The sequence below is a fragment of the Sceloporus occidentalis genome, unplaced genomic scaffold (assembly GCF_023333645.1).
Source record: "Sceloporus occidentalis isolate IW3139 unplaced genomic scaffold, rSceOcc1.0.p SCAF_127, whole genome shotgun sequence".
Taxonomy (NCBI): Eukaryota; Metazoa; Chordata; class Lepidosauria; order Squamata; family Phrynosomatidae; genus Sceloporus; species Sceloporus occidentalis.
This window is the reverse complement of record NW_028317107.1, coordinates 622,042-647,986: the sequence shown is the minus strand read 5'-3', so window position 1 is coordinate 647,986 and position 25,945 is coordinate 622,042. Positions and strand designations below refer to the sequence as shown.

Here is a 25,945-nt window from a genome sequence, read left to right as displayed (position 1 = left end):
ATTCTTGGTCAACAGACCAATGCTCATTAATGCCATAAGACAGCCAGTGATTAGTGAATCCCAGGATCTTCCAAGTTTTAGCTGCCAACATCAGTCGCGAAACTTTAGTCACTGTAGCCTTTAGGCTGTCGTCCGTGTATGCGCTGATCCTGTCCAAGCTGGCTGTGCCCTACAGAGATATGGGTCCAGCAACTTGTGCTACTCTCTTCCTGACAAAATGGCTGATTTTAGGGATTGGCTCATGTCCATGTTGGCTCACCAGGTGTGTCTGACAGCCATTCTCAAACATGCTGGAACTTTCATATCTCCTAATTTACAAAGCAATCTCAGAACCATACCGAGGAGATGACCTGAACCTGGCTACAAGGCTCCAGGTGGGTGCAGTAGCTGATTGTGGACAACAATGGTGTCCACCAGGCTAGGCCACCAGCGTTGCTCATGGTGGACATTTACTGGGGTCTGTGGTGGACAGCTTAACGATGTCCTATGGACCTTCACAACCCTTGCCATGGACACTGGTGTCCTTCTACGGGCACTTTGCCTATCCTTGAATTCCACCGATTTACTTGATGGACCTGCCTGCTTCCTGTCCCGAAAGGAAATGCAAACGCGAGAAGCCCCAGGGAAATCAGGGGACAAAAAGCTCCAGATACGCTCATTTACATGAAAGCAGAAGATGATTTCAGAAGGAACATCTTTGAAGATCTGCTCTTCAGCAGCACTTGTTTTAATCCCAGCTGTTACATTGTTGCATCTACATTCTAAAAAGAGATTTTTTGGGGGTTTTTGGAAATGTCTAAAGTAAATATTCTCCCAGGATAGAAAGTCTTTCTTTTTCTCTGGGATCGTTGTAAAATGTTAATGATAACGTTACGTTGTGTCTATATTCACTTATAACCCTCTTAGAGTCGTTTTTAAGTTGGGCTGTTTTGTTAATGTTTCTATTTCTAGATTGTCATGGTTTTTGTTTGTTTTTTTCCCATCTTCCTTATTCAAGCTCCAACAATCCCTCCCCGATGCTCCAGAAATAAAGGCAGCTTCGCCCGCAAAGGGTTAGCCAAACGTTTCTAGAAATAACTCGCGCGCATCGGGGTAGCGTTTGGTTTGCGAGGCGAGTGTCAAGGATGGAGCCCGTGTTTGTCAAACGCGTGAGGCCATCAGCACGGGGTCTGCTTTATCGTACCAAGGTGTCGGGAACCTTGCAGGGTGGCGTCCTCCTGTCAATCATCTGCCTATTTAAAATCCTGTCATCAGCAACTTCAGCCGGGGCCACAAGAGTAATTACTGCCGCCGTGCTCCAGAATGAAAGGGTTAGCCATTAGAAATTCTATTTCAGAAGAGAACCACCTGCCGCTAAAGGAGACGGGGTGAAGGTCTCACTCAGGTGGATATTACGCTTCACGCATCTGTACCTGGAACAAGCTGTAGTCCTTGAAATGGCAAAGTATTAAGTACCCGTGTGCGGTATTAAAATGGTGACATGTACATGCCGTGCGCTGCCTCCACATACACGCGTCTGTGGATGTGTTTGTTTCTGTACAGCTATCTGTCTTTCTCTTTGTGGATGAACAGGATGAAATTATTATTTTTACCTTAGGCAAGAACTTAAAAGGGACTCTCCGGCCCTCATATGCATGCAGGGGAGGGCTGGCGTCTTCCAGCACAGAGGAAAGGTAAAGCCAAGTGGCCCTATCGGCCCCCTGTCCCTGGCACACATAGGTACACATGCTCTCACGCTTACACAAACTTACACACTCTTGGTAACACATACACATACTCACGCTAACACACACGCTTACACACTCATGCTAACACACACTCATGCATATGCATTCATGCTTACACACTTGTATATATACAGATTCATGCTAACACCCACTCCTTATACACACTTACACACATACACTCCCTCTAACATATATAATGCCCTCCATCACCTCAACTGCAGCTTTTTGTCTGCTCACACTCACAGTATCGGACCTTGCTGCGTTACCATCTCTGTTAGTGGCTCTGTCCAGGTACGAACATCCCTTTTAGGAAGCATTTTGACCTGCCCCTTCCTATCTGCCCTTTAATGCATAGCTGGAAGGTCTCTTTGATGTAATAGGAAGGGTTTTCCTGCTGCAGCTTCTCCCTTAATTATGTGCGTCTCCCCATTTTCTGCCCGTCATCGGTGGGCTCTTCGGCTGGGAAGGAGTCAATGGACGCCGAGGGTACGTGCTTCTGTTTTGCAGTCACAAAATATATCAGATGCCTTTTTAATTTCCAAGTTGCTAATAAATAATTCAGTGTTCTGTTCTATATCTTAGTTAGCAGTCTTTAGGAATATTCCGAACGCCCTAATCGTTTGTTCTGAGAATACCCCTGCAAGTTTCATATGCGCCATTATTACAAACCGTCATCTTCATCCAGACCCCGAGACCACTGTGGACAAATCCCCCTTAAACCTGACCACCACATATTCTACTGAATATTCTATAATTATATATATATATTTATATATAACATCATTTTTATTCAAAGGTTTTAAATGTATCAAGTTTAAATTTAAAGTTTAAATTGCAAAATGCTGTTTAATATTTCAATTTTAATTAATTTAATTTTAATTTAATTACCTAAAACTTACATATAGCAGATTTAGATATATTTTTTAACACTAAATAAATATCTTTAATGGTTAAGATATCTATAGATCTTGTTAAGTTGATAATTGTTGATATATTTTTCTCACTGCTAAGTCTTGATGTTCCGGATCGGATGTTGGCACATCTAGAGGAACAACACACCTGTATGGCTAAATTTACTAAACGGGTGGTTGAAACATTACTTTTTGGCAAATCAAGGGCTATATTAGACCTTCTCAGAGAAGAAACACAGGATTTGATGGCAGATAAGTACCATTTGGCCCATCTAGTGTGCCTGTTTTGTTCCCGATGTGAAGAATCTAATCAGTACTCGTCTTAGGTTATGGATATCTTTACGACTATTCCATTTCCTCGCTGTATGAGTTTCTACCACTTCTGATGGGAGTCTGTTCCATTTGCCTACCACCCTCTCAAAACCAAGAGCTTCCCTAGAGTTTAAGGAACCCGCAGAAGTTCTCGTTGATCTTCATCGAGGTCATACTCAGATCTGATGATGGGAGACATCTTGCCAGCATCTCTTGAGAACGGTCCTGGAGGGTTGGACCTTACGAATGAAGTGAGAATACAAGGTGTCGGACTCGTATTCCTGAATATTAAAAAAAAATAATAATAATAATTGGCCAAAAAAACACAAATTCATATGACCGTTTTTGTAGCGACGCTTGATTTGATGAACTTGAATCATTAGAAGTCCTCCAAGGCGAGTAACGGCTTGTGTTATTGTTCAGACATTACGCAGCTGGTATATTATTTTTTGCCGTCTTTGAAGCTTTTTTTAATTTATCTCGTAAATAACGGTCCTGTTAGTGATTTGGTGAGCTGCTAACGAAGGCCAGCGCTCGCGGAGTCAAGGAGCATTTCATTAGCCGGTAGGCGGAGGAGATGTTTTTCAATTGTAGCGCGACTGCAGACGCCAACCTAACCCTACGTTCTTTTTCCCGAGAGAACCCCCGTCTATCTCAGATCTTCACCGTTTTTTTCGGAGTAATGGCTGATCTAGCGGCATAGCAGGTGTTTTATTTGTTCCTCGTTTATCCAAAGGCTGCTTTATTAAAGGGACATTTGACCCCTCATTTGGAATTTGTTTCCTTGAATACCCGCGTTGCAAGGAGATGTGAAACTCGTGTAGCTTCTATGGACGATCTCTGTTTTTAGGAGGACAGGAGAGACATTTTCCCATCCCCTGCCCTTTTCTTAGTTGGAATATTAAAGGAACAGTCAATATTTTTTGGGGTTAGATAATGGAACTTGGGTCTTTCAGAAGGCTAGCGTGCCACGGACGGGTCCTGGCAGGGGTCAATCCTCGATCCTGCCGTTAAGAGAAAACATTGGAAGTGTGCTCGATGCTTGTGTAGATTAGACCTTGTGATGTTGCCGGGTTTGATGTCAAACCGGTTTAAGAGCAGATACAGCTTGTAATATTACAGTTCATGTAAGGAAGTTTTACTTTACTGAGGAGGTGGTTGATCAGTGGAAATTGGGGAATGGAAACAAGCATGGGATAGGCGTAGGGCTTCTGAATCTGAGACCAACAACTGATTAAGGTTTGAGTCTTTACAGCAGGAGAAACAGATGGACTACCTGGGGGCCGATCTGCCAGCAAATTCTGTTTCTATTCCATCCAACATGCCATGAAAAAGCCATAAAGCCACCAAAAGAGAAAAAAGATGTAGCTTTTGGAAGACTAGTAGGGGTTCTGGCTCTGAAGGTCTAACAAACCCTTAGTAACTACTTTCTAAAGATTAAGACAGGGGATTTAAATTATTGTATTTAGTTTTTGATTCATATCTCTATCAAAACGGCACCTACGTACGGTTCTCGGCCAGCGGATGCTGACCTCAATCTAGTTGAGATTCTGAGATCCCGAAAAAAGATTTCTATTATTCCCATGCAATCGAAGCCGATTTGATTGTAACAGAGGGTTCTGCGTAAGAACATCGTAAAGACAGCGTGTGTCCTATTTTACAATTCATTTTTATTGCTGAACTGCAGCTTTGTACATGTCGGGTTAGACACATGTTAAGTGTCAGCATTTAGCTCACGGAAATATTTGTCCATGCCCCCCCCCCCCGCCACCACCTCTCTCGCATCCCATTCAGTCCAAAGTACTAAATACTGACAGCTCCAGAACACCTATTACTCAATGCCATAAAGTAATCTTTCTATCTTAACAGGTCTCACTCCATCAGCGACGGATCTCTCCCCAACCCCCAACATCCCATGTACCCCCCCACCCATTCTCACCTTTATCTCTTGAAGATGAAATATGTCTTCCCCGTATCCCTAAACATTAGCATAATAATATTTCTACATATGCTGTTGTTTTTTCACACTACGGAATATTTTTCCACGTTATAAATAAATTAGAGTAGCGTCAGGGGCACGGATTTAAACGCAAAGGGAACAGGTGACATGGTGATGATACCTACCAACGAAAGGGACAACCAACGGCTGAGAACCTTAAATTCCTTTAAAAAACCCTGATGCCTTCCTTGCTATCTCTGCGGCCCCCCAGGCTTAATTTAAGTGATACTGTTGCCATTACATTGTTTAGTGTTGCACTAATGGCGTATGCATTGTTTGTCCACACTGGTTGGTGGATGAGGGCTCTTCATCAGACCAAGCCAGGAAACATGGAATCTTCTAATGTTCGTATAGTTGGACTTTACATGAACCTTGAAAGGGTTTGCGAAGAGCTTTCTTCCTACTCATTGGCTGCTTGAAGCAACCAATCAGTGGTGCGTAACGGCAGACCAGGGTGGGAAGCTGTAGCCATGGAGCTGCAGCTTCGTCATAAGGTAACTTCATTTTTCTTTTTTCCAGCTTTGAACAAAAGTTCTTTCATGTAGTTTGATTGTTTAGGGTCTTCCTTGGATACCGGAGCGTCCACTTAGTATCATTTTTCACCATCTTATTGTGTTGCATTTGCTACGTTCCAGTAAGGACTACCCCCCCCCCCCCATGAAATATATAACAGCGCAAGTTTCATCTGGGGTTACAGCCATTACTTGTTGTATTTATAATATGTGAGCATATGTGACCATATGCCTGTGCTTCCCAGTTACAATTTCTATTCAAAAGCAACCATAAGGAACTCAAGCTTTCAACACTTTGAGCCGTACGGGGATATATCAGATATATGGTACAGGAGGAGCGTTTTAGCGGATTTCTCTCGCAGTAACTTGTCCCCACGGAGCGGAGACATCATGGAATGAATTCATTTTTTTCCCCCGTATACCATAAAACACGTCGGATTTAAAGAACTCATTACAAGTGTATTCAGAATGCTTCCGAAAAGGAAAATGCCATGAACCTACGTTTATTTTGTGTCTGAAAAGAGTTTTTGCGTTAATCTTGAAACGTTTAGCTTTAAGTGTTTACAGATAAAAATGATTCTTCAAGGTATCACAACGATGAAGGCCAGTTTACTCTTTAAAGGGGCACTGTCACATTTCCAATTATCTGCCCTAATTCTCATCCCTATATACAGGCGATGACTAAGTGGGCCTGGCGCTTTAAGGCCACCTGCTGCGGTGCCAGATGGCCAATCCTGGTCTGCCTCCAAGCAACGTATTATATTTTTCACTATAAATATCTTACCGCCGCGTACCCCTTAGATATTTAGGATAGTAGCTTTACACAGCTGTAAGTAATCTCTAGCGCTCAAAGCTCATACGCTGCCCGCTAGATGCTCATACGCTGCCCGCTAGATGCTCATACGCTGCCCGCTAGATGCTCATACGCTGCCCGCTAGATGCTCATACGCTGCCCGCTAGATGCTCATACGCTGCCCGCTAGATGCTCATACGCTGCCCGCTAGATGCTCATACGCTGCCCGCTAGACCAATGCAGGGACAGTCCAGGGCATGCATTCTTCACTAAAGGATCATGGGAAGTGATGGAAAATTTGCATGAAATTTGCATGGTAGACATCAATGCTGGAAAAATACAAACCTAAATAACTGAAACAGAATATCGACTGATATAATACAATGAGGGGCGGCTTTCAGCGGGGGAAATCAATTTTGGTTTTATCTCACATGTGACATGTAGTGCAGATGTCTGCCCCTGTGTTTGCCCCTGAAGGTAATGAACTGGTTAATACTACAATTTACGGAATCGTAGCACGAATGCATCGCTATCTCTTTAACCGATAACACACACTGGCACCCGTTCCGATTTATTAAACATTGTTAATTGGTGTTGCCCGGAGGAACGAGCCGGTTTATTTGCTGACAAGTAAAGACTTGCGCTAAGGACTGCGGCTCGCGAGATGAAATTCTTTTTTTTTTTTCCTTCCGAGGTTAATAAATAAATCAAAAATTCAACCTTAAGGAAATAAAGGAGGTGGGGGGGGTCTACTCCCCCCCAATACATATTAGATGCAATACATTTTATTTTCTAAATACTGCAGACTTCCCATTTGCATGTTAATATGGTTTATTTATTTTTTTTAAATACATCAGTTAATTATAGATAAATGATTCTTGTCTTTTTTAATATTTACTGTTTTTATATCATAAAAATTAAAATTCAAATATAAAATCAAAATTAAAAAAAATAATCACCTTCTCCCCTTTTTTTTCTTAATTTTTTAAATTTTTTTATTAAAATGGCACCAACTAATTGCATGTATATAAAGAGTAGGAGAAGGATTTGACAGACGGAAATAACCCATAGCTTCGCCTTATTAGGTCCCTGATTGGGGAGCCTTCAATCTAGCGTTAAATCTCCATCATTACATTTTTTTTTTTCCTCCTCTGTTCCAGAAACTTATATTAAGCAGTGTGAATCCACACAGTACTGGTTGTTATCGTTCCTGCTCGGAGGTCTAATCATCGCAAGTATAGACAGGCAGGAGCCAAGCTTTAATCATGCAAATGTTTTACTGGTGATGGAAACAAAGACCATTATGACAGTTCAGCTCTATTGTCTATTGTGACAGTTTTTATTCCCATTCTACCCAGTTTTAGCTAGTTGGATTGGTTGGGATGCTCTGTATTGGGACCCGGGACTTGTTCTCCAGGGACTTGTTCTCCAGGGACTTGTTCTCCAGGGTTGCATCTTAGTCTCGTCTTTTCTCCAAGATGGCTCTAGCATCGGTTTCTTCATCAGCCGTTCTCTATATAGGCAAAACCTTTTACATTTTAGAGGTTCCCCGATATAAATATGGCCGTGTGTGTGTGTCTGCTCAATGTTCTTCTGGATCAACCATGGCTGGAGGAACCTCCAACCAATCCAACACGACATGTTTAGGAGATCCTGAATGTCTCTGGCAAGGTTATTACAGGGTTTATGTATAGAAGAGCCGACATGACATCTTCCATGTATCCCCCTTGTAATTACGTGCTTTCCTTTTCCTTGGAATCTTCATCACACCTTTCTGTCAGGCATTAAGGTCTAGTCTTGGCACTATTTTATTTATTTATTTATTTTAAATTCAAGGAGACATGAGTTTCTCATTTCTTCACATTTTTTTCGCCGTCTCGAATTGCTGTTTTCATGCCAGAGACCTACCTACTTTTCCGACTTTGCATGGGTGTATGAAATGAACAGCATGTATTTCGCGAGCTGTGTGGGATACATGCTATTTAAATCCCTCTCCGAAGCCGGGAGGCATCACACAAGCGCTGGATCAAATCCAGTCCTAGATGGTTGGGTCAGGCTTAAACTCCAAACCATCTGTCCGGGCGTTAATCAGAATGCCGGATCGGCGAGAGAGTGCCTATTGTTCATCATTGTCTCGTTAGGGCGCACGGACTCATGAATGAGGTGGCATAGGTTATCTCGATGAGCGGCGATGTCATGTCTTTTAAACGGGTCGTCTATTAATCTTCTTAGTGATGCAAGCAATAAGAAACAGGACGGGAACTGCTTGCCTTCAAGAGACTTCAGTAGCAACAGACACCGCAGGCATCTGTCAATCTTAACGAAAATTAAATGTTTTGGGCCAAAATAGGTGATGCTAACATCAACCCGCAACCAGATGTTCCTCATAATATTGTAGGGAGCACTCATTGAGATATCTGGCCCCAGAACTCACTAATTTAGTAATATATATTTTTTTAATTTGTATTTTTTTCAAGTTTCAAGACCTGTTTGCCATGTTTCTTCGTTACGTTCTGCAGGACCGAGACGATAATTGATTGCGGTTTGGCGGAAGCGAAATTGCTTATGTCTTCGTTAGCATATAGTTAGTAATGCCCTTTGTTCCCCGGCGAAGCAACAACACATTTGTGCTGAGTGGCCGCGCTAACAGGGCTGCAGTAACACGCTGTCAATCACTTCGGAGAACGGTGTAAAATAGTGGACTTTACGGGTCACGGACGCCTCCCTTCAAAGATCTGCGCTAGCTAACGGAATTGTTTGGATAATGTCTAATTATTGCTTACGTTTCAATGAAAACCCAGCCTTTCTGATGTTCTAAGTTCTGCACAGCGATCTATATGTTTGTTATGCATAAATTATGTATATTATAAAACTTTTGTTCCAATAATCTGATAAAAATGTTTTTGCTGATCCAGCAATCTCTGTAATTCCATAAATAAGACCTGGACTAATCCTGGTGGCACCTGGCATGTGGAGCATTTGCTTGACGATGGCCATTAAAGCGACCCACCAGTCATATGGACAAGACACTTGTTGTTTTTTTTTATAACGCTTTAATTTAATTATCTTTTTAAATTTAATTCACTAATATCTGTTAAATTGAAACTTTAAGGTTGATGTATAATTTTATTAATTCAATTTGAAGTATGTTCTTGTTTCTTTTTAACATTCTATTGCCCGTTAGTTATTTTGGGTTTTGCAAAAGCAAATTCAGTGTAAAAACCACTTGATTTCTGTACACTGGGCATTGGGAATAAAGGTTCAGCTTCAAAAAGGTTACATAAGAAGATTGTGCTTTATGTCCTTTTGTAGAATAACTTGTTTTACAAAAAAAAAAGTAAATAAGTGTAACCGAAATGTAAAAAAAAAAAAACACTTTCTCCTTCCAGGTACATCGACGACGTCATTAGCCGAATCGATCGAATGTTCCCTGAAATGACCATCCATTTGTCGAGACCCAATGGTACCTCTGCCATGTTGCTGGTAAGCCAGATAGTACAAGGTCCATTAGTACAAGGTTTAAAAGCTCATCATATAGACAACAAGCCAACCACTGCTATTAGTCAAAGGGATGTACCTGAGATGTGGGGTCTTCCTCAAGATACTTCCCACAATCCTCAAGGGATGAGAGTTACTCAACTCTTTCCAAGGATTGACTCCAAAGTTGGGTTCCGCTCCTTGTGTTTAGCGTTTGATGGGGATTGGGGGGGGGGTGTCTTGCTTGAGTTGGAGAAGGACGATCCTTTGGAACGTAAGAGGAGACGAAGGTCAAGCAATCATTGACGGTGAACGCTTTCTTGCCGTAGTAATGTTCGTTCGAGTTCTAAGACGTATCTCTATTCTACACACGTAATAATGTGGTCTCCAGACTAATATAACCAACAGAACCCGGTGGCTAGAACGGTTCTCGAGTCAAATCAAATGGCATATATCATAGCTCTCAGGGGAGCCATTTCTTGACTCATTGATCTGATCATTCTATGTAAAATTGTCTCTCGTCCCGCCAACATTCTGGTTAAACGTCCTCATCGTGCTGCTTTACGTTAACTAATACAACGCCCGAGCCTTTGTTTCCCTTTAAACTGGATTTTCCTGCCATTCCGCGAGGATGACTCTCTGGGTTCCTTGCCAGATAACGTTAGACCGCAAAGACCGCGTGAAAATGCATCGGAGCGAAAAGTACAACTCAAACAAAATCCACCGCCGGGAAGTTTGATGAACAGCGGGCAGCTTTTTCTTTTGGCTGTTTTGACGCTAATTTGACGTGACACTAAATATATTGTGGGTTTGTTTTTTTTTTCGCCCAATGACTATGTTTTAATTAGAACGCAGCTTTACCGCTTCTCCTCATTGTCTGCTGATTTAATTTTGCGACTCCCTTCCGTTCCGAAGCAGGTGTTCATTTTTCTTTTTAATTAAACGTCCCGTTCCCTGCTCCTCTTTCCTCGCTATTTTGTCCATCCCAAGGCAAAAATATCCAGCTAAAAGCGTCTTCGTTCTTCACATCTGTGTGATCAGCAGCTGACATGAGGTTAATGCGCTATATGTAACAATCAGATTTTTTAATTACTCCAATCCATGGATTTAACCCCAAAATGAGTGTTTGCCAACGCAATGCCAAACTCCTATCAGTATGTTCCCCAAGCGTTATAATTCTTACCGTCCGTATGACATTTTTTTCCAGATATTGATGTTTTTTTTATTGGACCAACATAGTAAAAGATGTCATAATAAGCTGTTGGGACCTCAGTGGTCTCTTCTTCAGATGGAATGCAAGTCTGATAAAGGCGCCAAACCTTATACTTCAGTAGAATCAGATAATACTATGTTCTACTAAAAAAAACAAAAAAACCTATTGTATGAAAACTAAACTGTATAATAAACATTCTAAGTACAGATCGTATCGGTGGGGAAAGGAGCAAATAATAAAGTGAAGAAGGAAGTTGAATTGGGGTAAATGTGAGATGTTGGCCAGATGCCCATCATGATTTACATGGATGTTGTAGCTTTTCTTGCCCCTGTCTGCAGGGCTCTGTTATAAGAACGTGGGTCTGCGTTCACCAGCCAGTACGCTGGGCAGATAGCCGTAAAAAAGGTTGTTTTTCTATAACCAAAGGCATGAGGTCACCCGTTTTGGTCCGTCGGCCGGCGTGGTTTAGGATTAGGTCCCCTGCTCGCTCGCTCTTTGATGCCCCATGTGATTCCTTAGCTGGATTCGGGGAAAGACGTCGGTGCCCATCGACCACAGCCCCTGCCGCGTGGTCCCTAGATGCCAATGGGCTCATCAGCATGGGGTGTCCCTGCCATCTATCGTTCTCCTGGGTTAATGTGATAGAATCATGGATTGTGACCGGCTCCGCGTACGGGTCACCGGGCTTCCTTCACCCACGAGTGAGCAGCCGGCGGCGCGGGGCGAGGACTCCTGTGCGTTAATAGGGATGATATTAGCGTCCGCTTTCTGCCTGACATAGCAGGTCTCTTCTCCTTGGGGGGGAAGAAGTGCCGTCTTTATTTCCCACAGCCCATGAGCTAATGGAATATACGAAGCCCGTCAGGACGAGCGTTAGATTCTTTTTCACTAAAGGGATTCTCAGAACTGCTAAGTGAATAAGGTGACTTTTCTTATATAAAAAAAAAATATAGCATATACCTTTTTGTTAACCATTTTACTGCCATCTCTTTTTGCCAATAAGCTCCTATTCTATTCATCTTCATCGGCTGCCGCTTTTGCCGGTTATGCGACTTATTTCAGGGTCTTTATTTAGATGTCTGCCGCGGCTGTCGTGTAAGAGTGATGAGATTGAACGCCGTCCGGTAGAAATGTCAGCGTAGACACATCAGGGTTGCCAAACTCTAGGTTTTTGGCTCTGGCTGAACTACAACACCTAGTATGCACACGCAGCCAGCGTCCACTCCGAGTGCCGAGGGCCACTGGAGGGATGGTTAAATATTTTACTAGATATCCTTTAAGAGTTTAAAAAATGCACTTACATTTCAGTAGAAGCTGCAGCTCCCAGCCTGATCGGTGGCTGAAGATTCTCAACACTGATTGGCTTAAAGCAGGAGGTCAGTGGCAGGAAAGCACTCCCATTGAAATCATAGGAGCGGTTTCTTTACCATTAGACCTCGCTGACACTCACTTTTGCCAAGTGTGGTGGTAAGTATCTCGCGTATCTGGAGGTATCTTCGCCCAAATAGCTGGGTGGGGTGGGGGTCGCGGCAAATGCACGTGGGGGGCATTCTGCAGGATATGGAAACTTAAAGGGACTTCTCAGCTATGTATTAAAGTACACATGATGGCTGGAAGGGCTCTGGAGATCACCTGTTGGCTCCCCTAAACATGTCTGCGCCTTTGATAAATGTAAAGAGACGAGTCCGCTCTTTGCCTTGGAGCCGCGCTCAGTTCATTTGTGCGTTTTCCGCACCGGGTGCATAAACGTTAAACATGGGGTTTTTTTTTCTATTGCTGTTATCAGATATTTGCTGGAAGTAATAAGATTTCTTGATGGCTTCCACTCCTTGCGTTGTCCCAAACAAGACCCTTTCCGTCCGATTTTCACCTTGATAGGTAAAGCATGTGATGGATGGCCGAGAGTCTGCCATTCTTCATCCGACAGCGCGCTGAGTGTGTCTGCAATCTATTACCTTGATAGATTGCAATCCCGTGCAATTTATAAACAAATTGGAGGAACACATATTTACAGCTCCCTGCTAACGCGTATACTGATTGCCTTTCCCAACTCGACATGTGCCGCTCACTTTACCCATCGAATGGCCGAATTTATTCCTTCCATGTCCAAATCTCAAACTGTTGTTTCCTTTTCGGTTTATATATATATATATATATATATATATATATATATATATATATATATATATATAATTTATATGTACATTTGTTGATGTGGACGCTATAAAAAATACTGACATTCAAGTCCTAGCAATTTAAGCTTCAGTCCCCATTTGGGGGCTAAAATCGTTTGTAGCTGTATTCATGACGTCCGTGTATGCTAATGAGACGATGAGGAACAATTCGCATTTTGACTCCGAAAAGGTCGGGTTTGGATTTGCTTGGGATTTAGATACGGCAATGTTTTTGCTTTAAACGCACGTCCCAAGCATTGTAAAGTACTGACAGTTAGCGTCTATAGAGCACTGCGTTCACATAGGTGACCCCTGGTTCATCGCAATCGGACGGATGCCCCGTGACAGGTCTACATGCCGGCGAAAACTTGGCGTTTATTATTAATAATGCGATATCAATCATACAAAAAAAAAAAAACAATAAACTTAGCTGTTTCTTTAAGGTCCTAGCTTCCTTTTTTAATTTTTTATCTAGATTTTTTCTTTTCCTTTTTTTTTTTTTTTTTAATCGCTCGCAATGTGATCATGATGGGTTTTTTTTGATTTTTTTTTTAAATGCCCCCCCCAATTGGATCTTCACAATCTTGTTTTTTTTTTTTATTAAAGTGATCATCCCCTATTGGAGCTTAATTTCTTTAATTTTTTTTAAGAAAATACCCCAATTTGAGCTTAATTTAAAAAATATATATATATATATATATATATATATTTATTTTTTTTATTTATTTTTTTTGCAGATTTTTGAGCTGATCCCTCTCTTGTAGAGTTTTGTCTCCGTAAAAGAGTGAACCCTGACTCCAAAAGAAAGTTGAGGTTTTCCCAGTTGTGAAGCCGAAAACATAAACCTTAATCCTGATTGTGTCTAAATGCAGATCAAAGCAGATCCTCGGGCCTCCGCAGTGCTGTAAAATGGTATGTTTAAGAAGCGCAGGAACGCAGGGCCATCCACGGGTGAACAGTCGCCCCGTGGCTTTATTAAACTGCCTTCCTACAAAACCAAAATAATTTTATAGTTTTTACATGTGTATATTTTAATAGTTAATTATGCGGTTATTTCCAGTGTCAATAATTAGAAGATTAAAGTCATGGAGTCTGGTTATTAAAATAAAATCTGTGTATTCATTTTGATGCCGTCTCCTGGGTTACGCATTATTGGACAAAATATCGGAAACTAGCCGTCCGCATATATGGAAATAAATGGCCGTACCGGGAAAGTTTTATAAAGGAGCTGACTCTGCGACCCTTTAAATATTAACCCTTTAAATATAAACCGTTTAAAAGTGCATCACTAATAGTGGCAAGCAAATGATTCGAATAACTGAAATCCATGACTTGTTCGGAGCTGAATATGTTCACCTTTATTCAAGCAGGGATTTTCACTGTGATAATGGAATGAGCAAATAGTCACCTGTGCTGGAGAATCGAGATGGTGTCCTCGAACTATACAATGACCCCATTTATGTAAGATATAATCTGTTACAATGTATTTGTTCAGTATCTGAAACCTATTTTTTTGGCCAGGGAAAGCAGCTTTTAACCCTCCTACTGGCAATGAGGAACGTTGCCAAAAAAAAAAAAAGCAGGTTCCCTCCTGGAGCTAAAGAATTAAGTTCAGCAGCTATAAATTAGATGTTGAACCAGCCCTATTAAATTATCTATGAACACAGGCAGGCCGTTTCGGAGCATGCCGTAAGATAAATGCCGTTGAGATATAGCTCATCTCAGACCTGACACCGTGCACCTAGACATGATGGATCATAGACTACTCTGGAAATTTCTGTTCTCCGGGGAGATGGCGTGAATCCTGTGTGTCAAACTATTACACCTTCACATTTCAAATGCTCACCCGCCATGCAAACATTACATTGGAAGCGTTCTGAAGAGCATGTGTTTGAACTCTACCTTGCCAAGCCCATTTACAAACATTTGTATAGATCAAGCATCCTCTTTCTATAAAAAGTTTGGTAGTTTGGTATTGTTACTTAAACTTGGGCTAGTGAGCAAGTTCTCACCTGTGGATATGTTTGTTGAAGATAGCTGGGAATATAAGATTTTGTTGTTCCTCTAAGTGAAACATTCTCCATTTAGTGTAGCTAGTGTGGAATGCTCAGGGTTGATACAATGTGTTCTAACCACCATTAACCAGCTACGGTTTAGCTACCTGCGAGTTTGGTGGAGAGTTACCTGAATGGGTTTCATGGTAGCAGGGTATCCGTTCCATGGAGCAGAAGAACACCTCTTTAGCTGGGACGAGTTTTTGGAACCCCTAATTGGAAGGTTGGAACGGTAAGGTAGATAAATAAGAAGACACCTGAACATTCCATGGTTATGTTGGAAATGAAAACATACCCCTGGTTGTCCACAGGATGTCTTCTGCATTGGTGTTAAAATTAGAAAGCACCTTGCCCTTGTTCCATATGTCTGTTCCAATCACTTAAAGCCCCCTCGCCTCTGCACAGAACCGGATCAAGCACACAAGACCGCCTTGGGTTCTTCTAAATTATTCATGTTGCTTTCTCGTTCCATCGCGTTTATGCATTGATAAACACATAACATATTGCTCACACAGGCTTCTGAAGGAGATTTGATCTACCGAGCTCTGTTGGCCAATTTCTCGGCTCCTTGAATAAACTCTAAAGGGGTATAATTTACATTGTCTGAAGCTGGCCAAGCCAGAGTTATTGTGTTTCATCCTACCTTCAGCTCACCAAATATCATGGAACTTGTCGGTTAAAGGTGCTGTTCCACTTAGACAAAACACTAAAGAACAGTTATTTATTTTTATAGTTTAGTCAGCATTCTGTGCCATTCTCGTCTAAGCAACACTGGATTGTTTGTGCACTTAAAAAACTGAAATACTCTGTAAATGTGAGTGATGGTTGCACTTGTTACACTCAGCAGATAAACATGGCTAGTAGCTAAGTCATACAATAGAATAGTTTTTTCCCCGTGTTGGGGAGAGTGACGGTAATGTTGAGCCAAGCAGCCATGGAGTTTGATTTTTCCATGATGGCGGCTACGTCCATGTGATGCCTTGGTGCCCAACGTATCTCATTGGAAATGGAGCTATGGCTTGTGGAGTGGTAGGTGGTCACAAATCTACATGGGGAGACAGCTGTCCCAGAGGTTAGTGCCAATACTTGGAGCCAGGTGGCCATGGCTACTAAATCTTACTGCCCATGAGCCTATTTTATGCTGCCTTACTGGATGCATCCCTACCTGCCTCCTAAATTATGCTACATCTGCTTCCTAACATTTAAATTAGTCAATGAGGGACACTTTTGTTTTAGGAGGATAACTATGGGGCAGGTCTTTATGCGATCTATTGATTGACTTAGTTGCCCAGCTCTGCATCTAATGCTGGAGAATAGGAATGGTCATCTATTGAGTCTTCATCATGAAGGTTAGGTTGGTTTATTGGCTGAATTTCTCATATGTTATCCAGAGTATCGCTGTATATTTTTATACATATTAAATCCCGTTATAATGCAGCTTTTACAAATGTTCTTCAGTAATTGGGACCAACTGGATAACCTACCTTTTGTGGCTGTGCATTAAATGCTCTTCCGCCACAGAGACGGTCTTCTGATGATGGACTTCAGAGATGGAATTGTTTAAGGTTCTACTAGGATCTCTTTCATTGTTTATGACGCTGAAGAGAGGGAGATGCAAAGTGTACAATATGTTACTCGCTCTCACGTCCGTATTTAATTAAGAGTGTGCCGGTGTTTGCTGCGATCTTGTTAAGGCAGCTTAATGAGAATCATACTGAGGCATTTCTGCACGTGCCTGTAATTGAATCATTCAGCATTTCCTCGCTCCCCGGCGTCCCCCACTGGCAGCAGAATTTCCAGCTCCCGTTATCAGATGGTGTCTCGCGGGGTCTTTTTACACCTGTTTCATCCATTTACCTGGTTGTTCTTGCTTGTCTGCAGCCATGGGATTGCCGGTCTACACATTCTCCTAAAGAGCAGCTTCGCTTAATGCTTGCGTCGGTGCTAATCCACTGAGCTGCAGGTAGACACGACCACTAAAATCCGTGGGTTTTGCGCTGGTTCTTTTAGTGTTTCACTATTTTATCCAAGCCTTTCGCTGCTGACATGGCGGCTTTAGTAGAAATTACAAATAGTAGAAGACTGGCCTAGTTCTTACAATGTGGTCAACTTATAGGTCGATCTTCATGTTTTTGTTCTTCTTCTTACTCTTTACTCTGCTAACCTTTAAACCGTTCAAGAATATTAGTTTGAAAACCTTCTATAAAGTGAGAAACAGTTTACATGGACACCCTACATCTAGCATTCATACAAGTTCTCCATAAGCCGTATTAACGTCCTATCACCTGTAGAAGTGCGCAGGGTTCCATTTCCACCTTCTGGACCTCGCGGGTCCACCATGACATCTCCATCTCACAGATTTCACACACAGTCTCTCATCATCCTTAGAAGATCCTTGTCTTAAGTTCCGTTTCTTTACGTTGTCCACCACAAACCTTGGCTGTAGCAACAGTCTCTACCCTTAATTTCCTCATACTAATATCCCTCCAGCCTCAGAAGTTTGTCCCTTTACGTTATATCAGTCTGCCTGTCTGCGTATTAAAGTCCATAGCGATTCTCTGTTATATTTGTGTTCCTGGGAAACAACACATAACCCTTTAGCGGGTCTAACCTTCTTATAATGCTCATTCTCCTCCAAACCTTGTGGTTGTCCTCCTCAAGTAGACTTCATAAATGGTCAACTTTGGAACGTCCTATGCTTGAGCCGTCTTCGTCAAAGAATCGAGTTCCCTTCAGCCGGAGAACCGGCTTGAACAAGCAAGTGACAACAAAACGATTCATTAGGTAGTATCTGCTGTTATCGTGCAACCTTTTGGTGACCTTCCGGTAAATAAAGAAATAATTGTCGGATAATTGCTATTATTAGATCGCCCTCGACAGCCCTGCCCCCCGTGCGCTTCAACCTGTGTTGACATAGAACTCAAATCTTGCACTCTTGCAATTAAGTTAGATTAATGAAAGGTAAATTCCACACTCTCCGTAGAACGGTCCTCGGTAAAGAAACTAATTAGTCTGTTTGTTTGTTTTAACGACTAATGACTTAATTGCAACCTATTCTGCTATTTACAAGCAAGCCTCGTTAAGCAGCAGAGTGGAGCCAGGCACTTTTATCGGCGCGGCGAGAGTCGGCAAGCTGTCGGTGATTTTTGTTTTCCGTTTCGTTTCACACCTTGCGGGGTCTACTGCCGAACCGATGGGGCTCTGTTCCGTTAGACCTCAAATTCGGCTGATCCTGATGATCTGCTACATCGAGATTCAAGGCAGCGCTGGCTTTATTTTAAAGAAGGCACGCGCGGTTCGAAATATTGCCAAATTTAGTGTTTTGATAAATGTAAGCCATTCGTCAGAACTCTCTCTACGTTACAAACGGCCAAAGAGTAGCGTGGTTAGAGGTGCGGCTGTGGTCAGGGCTTTCCAAGACTTTTTATGTGACTTTGGCCTTTTGGTAGCTATTTGTGTAACCGAATGAGGCATTTAGAAGAAGAATAATGGATTTTATTTACAAAGTTTAATTTATAAATTCATCTCCTATATGCATTACGCATTGTTGGGGCTGCTGGTTATACGGCAGAAGAATCGCCACCCCGGGCCAGAATCCACCGCAACTACCCCTTAGCGAACCTTGCGGGGATCCATCCATGCCCTGGTTAGACGAGCTTAACATGCCCCCAAATGAAAAGGGGCAACGTCAAGCAAATCTGCTGAATGTTTCACGCAAAAAACGAGGAGTATGGGGGCAATTAAAACAATTAACAGGAAAATATCTCTCCAAAAAAAAAAAAATTATTTTAACCTTTGAAGTGCCAATCATTGACCGGAGACATTCACTCAATATGTTAAATACGGAGGTGTACAAAGAATACCCTCAAAGGGTCTAGTTGTTTAACACTGATTTATTGCTAACTCACCTCTAGTACTTAAACAGTTAATGCCAATTCATTGTATGAATTTATATGTATATGCGTATGAATGTATGTGTGTGTGTGTGTGAATGTACGGATGCATTATGATTTTTTTTTTATATGGCTATTCTCTTGGCATAATGTTAATATATTTTGTTCCGGTTCGCTAAAGGTGTTTTTTGTTGGTTTTTTTTTTGGGGGGGGGGGTAATTTATTGCTGCCCTTTCACCCACCGGAACGAAAATTACTAAACTGGCGTTAAAATAAACAACGTTGAAGCGTTCCACTTTTCCTCCTGCAGGATCTGCGAGGCATACATTTCCATTCATATTAATTGAATTTTAAAATGACCTTGCACATGTATTGATTTGAATTAAAATTTTCCACATCAAGGTCGAGCTGGCGCTCGTCCTACGGGCGAAATATTAAAACGCAGAGGGCTGTCTAACAGGGTATCGACAGGCCGAGTTTAAGGAATAATAGGAAAAAGTTTCTTCTCGGCGAACACACGGCTGTCATTATTAATGTGCCTCAAGAAGAAGAAATTTGGAGCCCTAACGCTGTTAATTATACAGCCTCTGCTTTGATTTCCATGTTTTCTTCTACCGAGGAAGCTTGAAAAGCGCTGAGTGAATTTATAAGCAGATGTTTCGCCTGGAAAAAAAATTGTAAACATTTTTATTAATTATGAGGTCATAAAAATGTGATTGGACAGTCTAAGGATAAGTTAACCTCTTAATAACAAAGCCCGTACATGTACGGGCTCAAAATGCATTGTTTTCAATGGGTTTAGGGGACCGCCCATTGTCCTTAAGGGGTTAATTTTGAAGCATGCGTTTTATTACTGTCTATTCTATCGTAGAATGTTCCTGTTTTGGAACTTCAGAATTTACTACTGGTGTGTCAAGCGATAAAGAGGAGGTTGTTCTGCTAAATACAGATCATTTTGGGTGATCTTTTGACTATTTTGACCTTGGGGTCCATGACGGGGTCCACTTGAGACACCAAACCCACACAGAGGGGTTTATTCACCAAAGGGAGAGTTTGCAGGAGAGTTGTGGGTTTCAGCTCCCTCATTCATTACTCATTTCCAAGCTTTAATCCTCGACTAAAGTTCTAGATAACCCGGTTTTGGTGTAAGAGCTATTGGAGTTTCTTGGACCCATTTGAGAACCAAACTGTGGACCACAGATTCTCCTGTTTGTACCTTCTGGTGGGATCCTCTTACCCATTCATAAGAGCAACAAATGTATCTGTAGAGAAGATGTGAGTCCATTAAAGGGTCATTAACTTTTATATATAATGTATATTACAGTATAAACACATTCATACATCAGGGGAAACCAATGTCGATCAATGGCCTTTAATGTTCCTGAGGTCTTCAGTCACAGGATTGTGACGTTTGCAGCTTTCTTCAAAGACTTTCTGATGCTTCTGCTGCAGAATCGATAGAAAGTTCTTGTCCATCCATAACCTGTAAAAGCGGAATCAATAAGAAACCCGACCCTGTGATTCTCTTTCCTCTGTTAAGAGAGGTTTTACGGTTAGTTTTTTTTGGGGGGTGTGCCATCCTCATTTCTTTGTTCTCTTTCTTTCTAAAAACAAATATGTATAAATCTGATCATCTGTCAGCAGGGGATCATTTAGTCTCCGGTCTGCGATTACCAGAAGAAATCCCCTAGAGCCTTGACCATCGGTGATCTGAAGACCTTGATCTTACATTAAGGAGCGTAGATTTGTGTGATGGTATCCATTGATCTAGGAGCGTCGTGAGACTGCGAAGATTCATGCCGGTGGAACCCTTTATTAGATACACATGTCTATTTCCCCTTTTCACTGGAGTGGAACCTTGGCTGGTTTTCTTTGCTCTACCCAAACCACTTTGGTGGTCGACGTGTTGTGATTTCAGAGATGCCCTCTTGCACACCAGTCTTCTCCTCTTGTTATGTCTCACCTTCCATTATAGATACTAAAGACTGCGGAGGGGGAACATCCCAGGAGGTCCACGGTTTTAGAGACGATGGAACCAGCAGCCTTGGACCAGGCAATTTCCGCATTCTAATCTAAGAGACCATGTTTTCCTTATAGCATCGTCTCTCAAACCATTCTAACGTTTGGCTTTCCTAGAAGAATAGGAATTCTTCTTCTAGAACCACGTGATAACAATCCAGTATTCTATATGGTTCTGGGTGGGTTTGTTCCCCACACTTTTTAAAACAATCAGTACTGGTAATTGACGATGGTTGTACCCACCATTTTTCTCCATCACCAATTAGCACATCATGGCCGACCAAAGAGGCCAACTGACAAACCCCCCCTTGGGTAGGCCATGCTTTAGAGAGACAAGCTTTATAGGTATATTTATACCTTCTTACTCTTACTTTTCCCAGGGGGGGAGCAGGCACCCTCTGATAATCGACTTGCGCAAGCAAAGCCAGGAAATAATTAGGACGTTTAGCGCCTAGTAGGATCCTGGCAAGTCTGAAATCCTTAAAACTTCCATGCAAAAGAACTAAAAAGTGTTATTTTTTTTGCTAAAAAAAGATGTATTGTAATGTACTCTTAATTAATATTTCAACACCTCACATTTTCTAAACTTCAAAGTTCCTCCTACGGCTGTGGATGCTCCTTCGATCCTGCTGTAACTTGTGTAATATTCTCTTGTTCCAGCTCTCTAACGAACGTGCGCTTGAGAGCTGCTTGTCCTTGCTCAATGCTGAAGGAGAGTAGAAGAAGATAGAGGTGAATTTAAAGTGCCTGAAAAGCTGTAGGAAGCTTGGTGAGACAGCCCAGAAAAATTAGGTGCTAGAACCAGTTCTAGAGCACCTTAAGCATTTCCCATAAAATATATAGTGGCTTCCATCGGCAGGCGGCTTAAGAACCTCCAATTCCATTGGCAAAGACCATAGCACCATGAGACCAAAAATACCTAAGTCACGACACTTGCGTCTTGCTGCCTTCTAACCTAGGGACGTGACGCTCCGACAGCCCTAGTGTCTTGGCCAACACCGGCAATTATTTTGCAGTGTGGAATTAACATAAAATAAATATATTATGGGGAAAAAAATGATCTGGGGGTTGGGGTGCTTTCTAAACGGTGGTTTTATTGGGCAAATCTTTTTTCTTTTCACTGTTTTATTATTTTTTTTCTTTTCACTGTTTGTTTTTTTCCTTTTGTGGGCATTTAAAAAAAAAAAAACCTGATAGAACGATCCTTTGCTGAAGGCGAGCTATATGATGGGGTCAAGCGTGCACAGGACCTCGGTAAGCGGCTTTACCGTCCCTTTAAGGGCGCGCTGTCTGTTACGAGGAGCTGCGTATTGTTTGGGATGCTTTCTCGTATCGGGAGGATATTATTGACAGTGGATGTTTTTCTGATTAGCAGCGGGCGGATAGTACGAGGAGGAGGGAGAGAGGGCCCTGGGAATCAGGTGAGTTCCAGGCAACGAGAATATTGTTTCCTCATTAATAGGGATCTGGAGCGGTCCTCTAAGGACCACAAGCGCTTGAAATTCATAGCTTTGTAGTAAGACAACATAATGAGTATTGTGAGCTCCTGCAAGGGTGAGTCCCTGGATTATTGGCGGTATTTCCAGATCTTCTGCTGGTATCTACTTCATTTCAACATTGGTTTTCCCTCTTACTGAACCCTTTTACCACCAAGGTGGTCTGCTATTATATATTATATTATTATACTCCTTGCAGTAAAAAATCTTGCATATTAGAATTTTTTTTTTTTGTTTGTTTTTTAACCCTTTTAATGGTTTTGAGGGGTAGGGTTAGTCATGCTTAGGTGCGAGGCATGTGGCAAATATCACCCCCCCCCCTCCAAAATATGCAGGTATGGGTGCATGTAATCCGTAGATACAGTCACATGAGTTGAGTAAGGAGAATTGTAAAATATACGAGAAATGTTGACAGACCTGCTTTAAAGAGACGCCCCTGTACCCCAGACGGTCTCCTAGAAAATTAAAGTACTTTGTAATTACCTTTTTTAATAAAAAAAAATACCTAGAAGAAGCTGCAGCCGCAGAGCTGCAGCTGAACACCTCCATGGTCGGACAATTTACAAAAGGGACACCCTTTAATTGTATTTCTGCCAGAACATTTGTTTCGATGATGGGCATTGTAGTGTATGGATCTCACGGGAAGCCTCCAATGGGTTAAACCTGGATGTGTTATGTACGGTAAGTTGAGACATGGCTCTCATTCCCACCTGAGGAGGGGGGGGGGGTAATATTTTCATGGCCCACAACTCCAGCTAGGACTTCCAACCGAAAATTGTTCAGGGACCTGCGACATCGGCGGATGCAGAAGGGGCGCTTTCTGAACATTTATATTTCATGCCCCCCTGTTGTGTTGGGTTGAGAAAGTTTACTTGTTACTCTGAACCCTGGAGTCTCGAGATTTCATAGACACCGATCTGTCATCTCGTTCCCTTCCCCTGCCAAAGACGTGTCACACTATATTAGCTGTCCTGACGGCGAGATGCGAGACGTCCCTTTCCCACCTGTGTCCTCCGACTGCGTCGGGAATTCGTTTCGGGGAGGGAGAAGGCTTTTGGAGTGTCAGAATCGCTGGCAGAATGGCATCTTGCGGAATTGTGTGTCGCTGTGGACCCTCTCCGCCGGTGACAGCATTAGCCCACCGGGTACCTTTTTTTTTTTAAGTGAAAATACTCTTTAAATTATGATTTTTTTCTTTATTCTTTAATTGTGTGTTTAATATACAAATGATCATCTTCGAAAGCGATTTCCTTCAAAAGGCAGCATTTTGTTTAAATTCATTTTATTTTGATGAAATAAAATGGCATAAACGACAACCTCTCTGAAAACCCAAGGGCAAATATACCTTCCACATCCACGATTCCCCGAAAGGTTGATCTGAAACAAAATGACACAACGAGATGTGATCGCCAAGCCTGGGAACACTCAGGGTCTTTGCCCCAGTCTCAAAAAAGTATGTTATGGTGGATATCCCTGCTTGAATGCAGGTGACTCAGTTATTAAGTGTGACGACAGGTATTAGAGCCTTTTGTTTGGCGTGTTTGAGGAGTCACTACGTAGAACTTTCGCGATGGACTTATGTTTTATACATGTGCAGGTTCAAAATGCATCGTTTTCAATGGGTTTAGGGACCACCCATTGTCCTTAAGGGGTTAATTTAAATAGAATTGTTGATCTGACCTTCATTGTTTGCATAAAAGTATCCACCTGTGGCTTTTTACCCACCGGTAGCACACGTCTGGGATTATATGCAGATCTTCTTGGGTTGATTTGTTGTCGGAGGACGAATAAAGCATAATTTTTTTTCTTTTTTTTGTTCTTTTTCTGTTTTTTATTTATTTATTTATTTTATGCCAAGGTCACCTCTTTAAGTTTTTAGAGCGCTTGCAGAAATATCTTAAGGATGAAGTATGTACCGAGAAGACTCTAAAAATGCCTTCTGTCATTAAGCCGATACGGCTTGCCAGCGCTTAGGTCTCTCCCTGGCAAGTGTGAATGTTACGTGGCGTTTGCTAAATGAATCCCAAATAGTTTCACGGCACGGACCGAGGCTTTCAGTCTGCCATCTGGGCATACTCCGTGCCAGCTCCTGTTCAGTGACCGTTCGTTGGGCGGATGACCCCGGGCAGACCTTGTTCGTCGACACTGGCAAAGCAACAGAGCGCGCTCGGGCATCCAGGACTACGAGCGGAAGAAACATGTTTCGTGCCAGCCGGCTCATTCCGCTAGTCTTCTAGGATGAAAAGGGCCTTTATCCCTCTGCCAACCCCGCAGACCTGAACGGAATCTAAATATAACTGTCGTTTGGTTAATTGGTCTGCCAGATGGATGGTCCAGAAACCGAACTTATTTGTCCCTAAACTATATTAGTTTTATTTGTTTCCTATTTCTATTTGTTTTTATGATACACAAAGACTCGAGTTAATAGGTGCCAACGTCCGTCAAGACCACAGGACACTGAAGCCACCCTTCCAGCCAATACATCTTAACCAAGGCAATAGCTTATTTTATTATTTATTACGCAAAAATAAATACAAGTTGAATGATAAAATAATCCAATTTTTAGGAGTTTCCAAAAGCAAACAAAATGTTTTGTCCATCTTTGAAGAAGACTTCTGTAGGTCAACGTTCCTTGACGTTCCACATGGTGTTCTTGGCTGCCAGTACTGTTTGGGTCCCGCGATGTCTGCTGTGCTTTGACTACTCAGCTCTTAAGAATCTGCCTGGTCCTTGTCGGTGTGCAGAACCCTTATTGTTCTGATATGGATTTTGTTCTATGTTTTCCTTTACTTTAGATATAAACCAAGATTTTAGAGGCTTTGGGTTTCTGTTTTACATGGTTACATTGTTGGTCAAGAAAGACATGAAGTCCATCAAGGTCACCGCTTTCTTCTTGATCTAGGACAAGAGAACCTTTGCGTTGTTCCTATTTACAGGGTGCTTTTTAGTATGGCTGTAACGTACAGGTGTGGCGGAGTAAGGCGTGCGAGTTTCTATGTCACTACCCTAAGATAATCAGAATCCTCTATTGTTTCTGTCATTGCAGGTGACCCTCGGCAAGGTGTTAAAGGTCATCGTGGTAATGCGCAGTCTGTTTATCGACCGGACCATCGTGAAGGGTTACAACGAAAACGTCTACACTGAGGATGGGAAGGTGAGTGAGGAGCTGGTGCTTTAGGTAACAAAGTCACACGGTAAGATAGACTCTTATATCGGCAGCATTTCATCTCTTCGTCATGTAAGAAGAACACGTTTCCTTTCTCAGTCATGTTAGAAGAACATGAATGTGACGTGTCAAAGCTGCTATGATTTAGTCTTCATGATGTAGATAGTTATCCTTTATATATATATATATATATATATAT

At 42.0% G+C, this 25,945-nt stretch overlaps 1 protein-coding gene across 2 annotated transcripts in view; it reads left to right on the top strand.

Moving 5' to 3' along the window:
- The window catches only part of LOC149281785 (mediator of RNA polymerase II transcription subunit 27), an 88,090-nt gene that overhangs the window by 48,566 nt on the left and 13,579 nt on the right, over positions 1-25,945 (top strand). Inside the window, exons 4-5 of one of the 2 annotated variants that reach the window (XM_089498998.1) lie at positions 9,644-9,737; positions 25,627-25,734. In XM_089498998.1, the coding sequence (XP_089355124.1) occupies positions 9,644-9,737; positions 25,627-25,734 (202 nt within the window). The remainder of the gene's footprint in view (positions 1-9,643; positions 9,738-25,626; positions 25,735-25,945) is intronic. The other variant, XM_089498999.1, reaches the window with a different exon arrangement.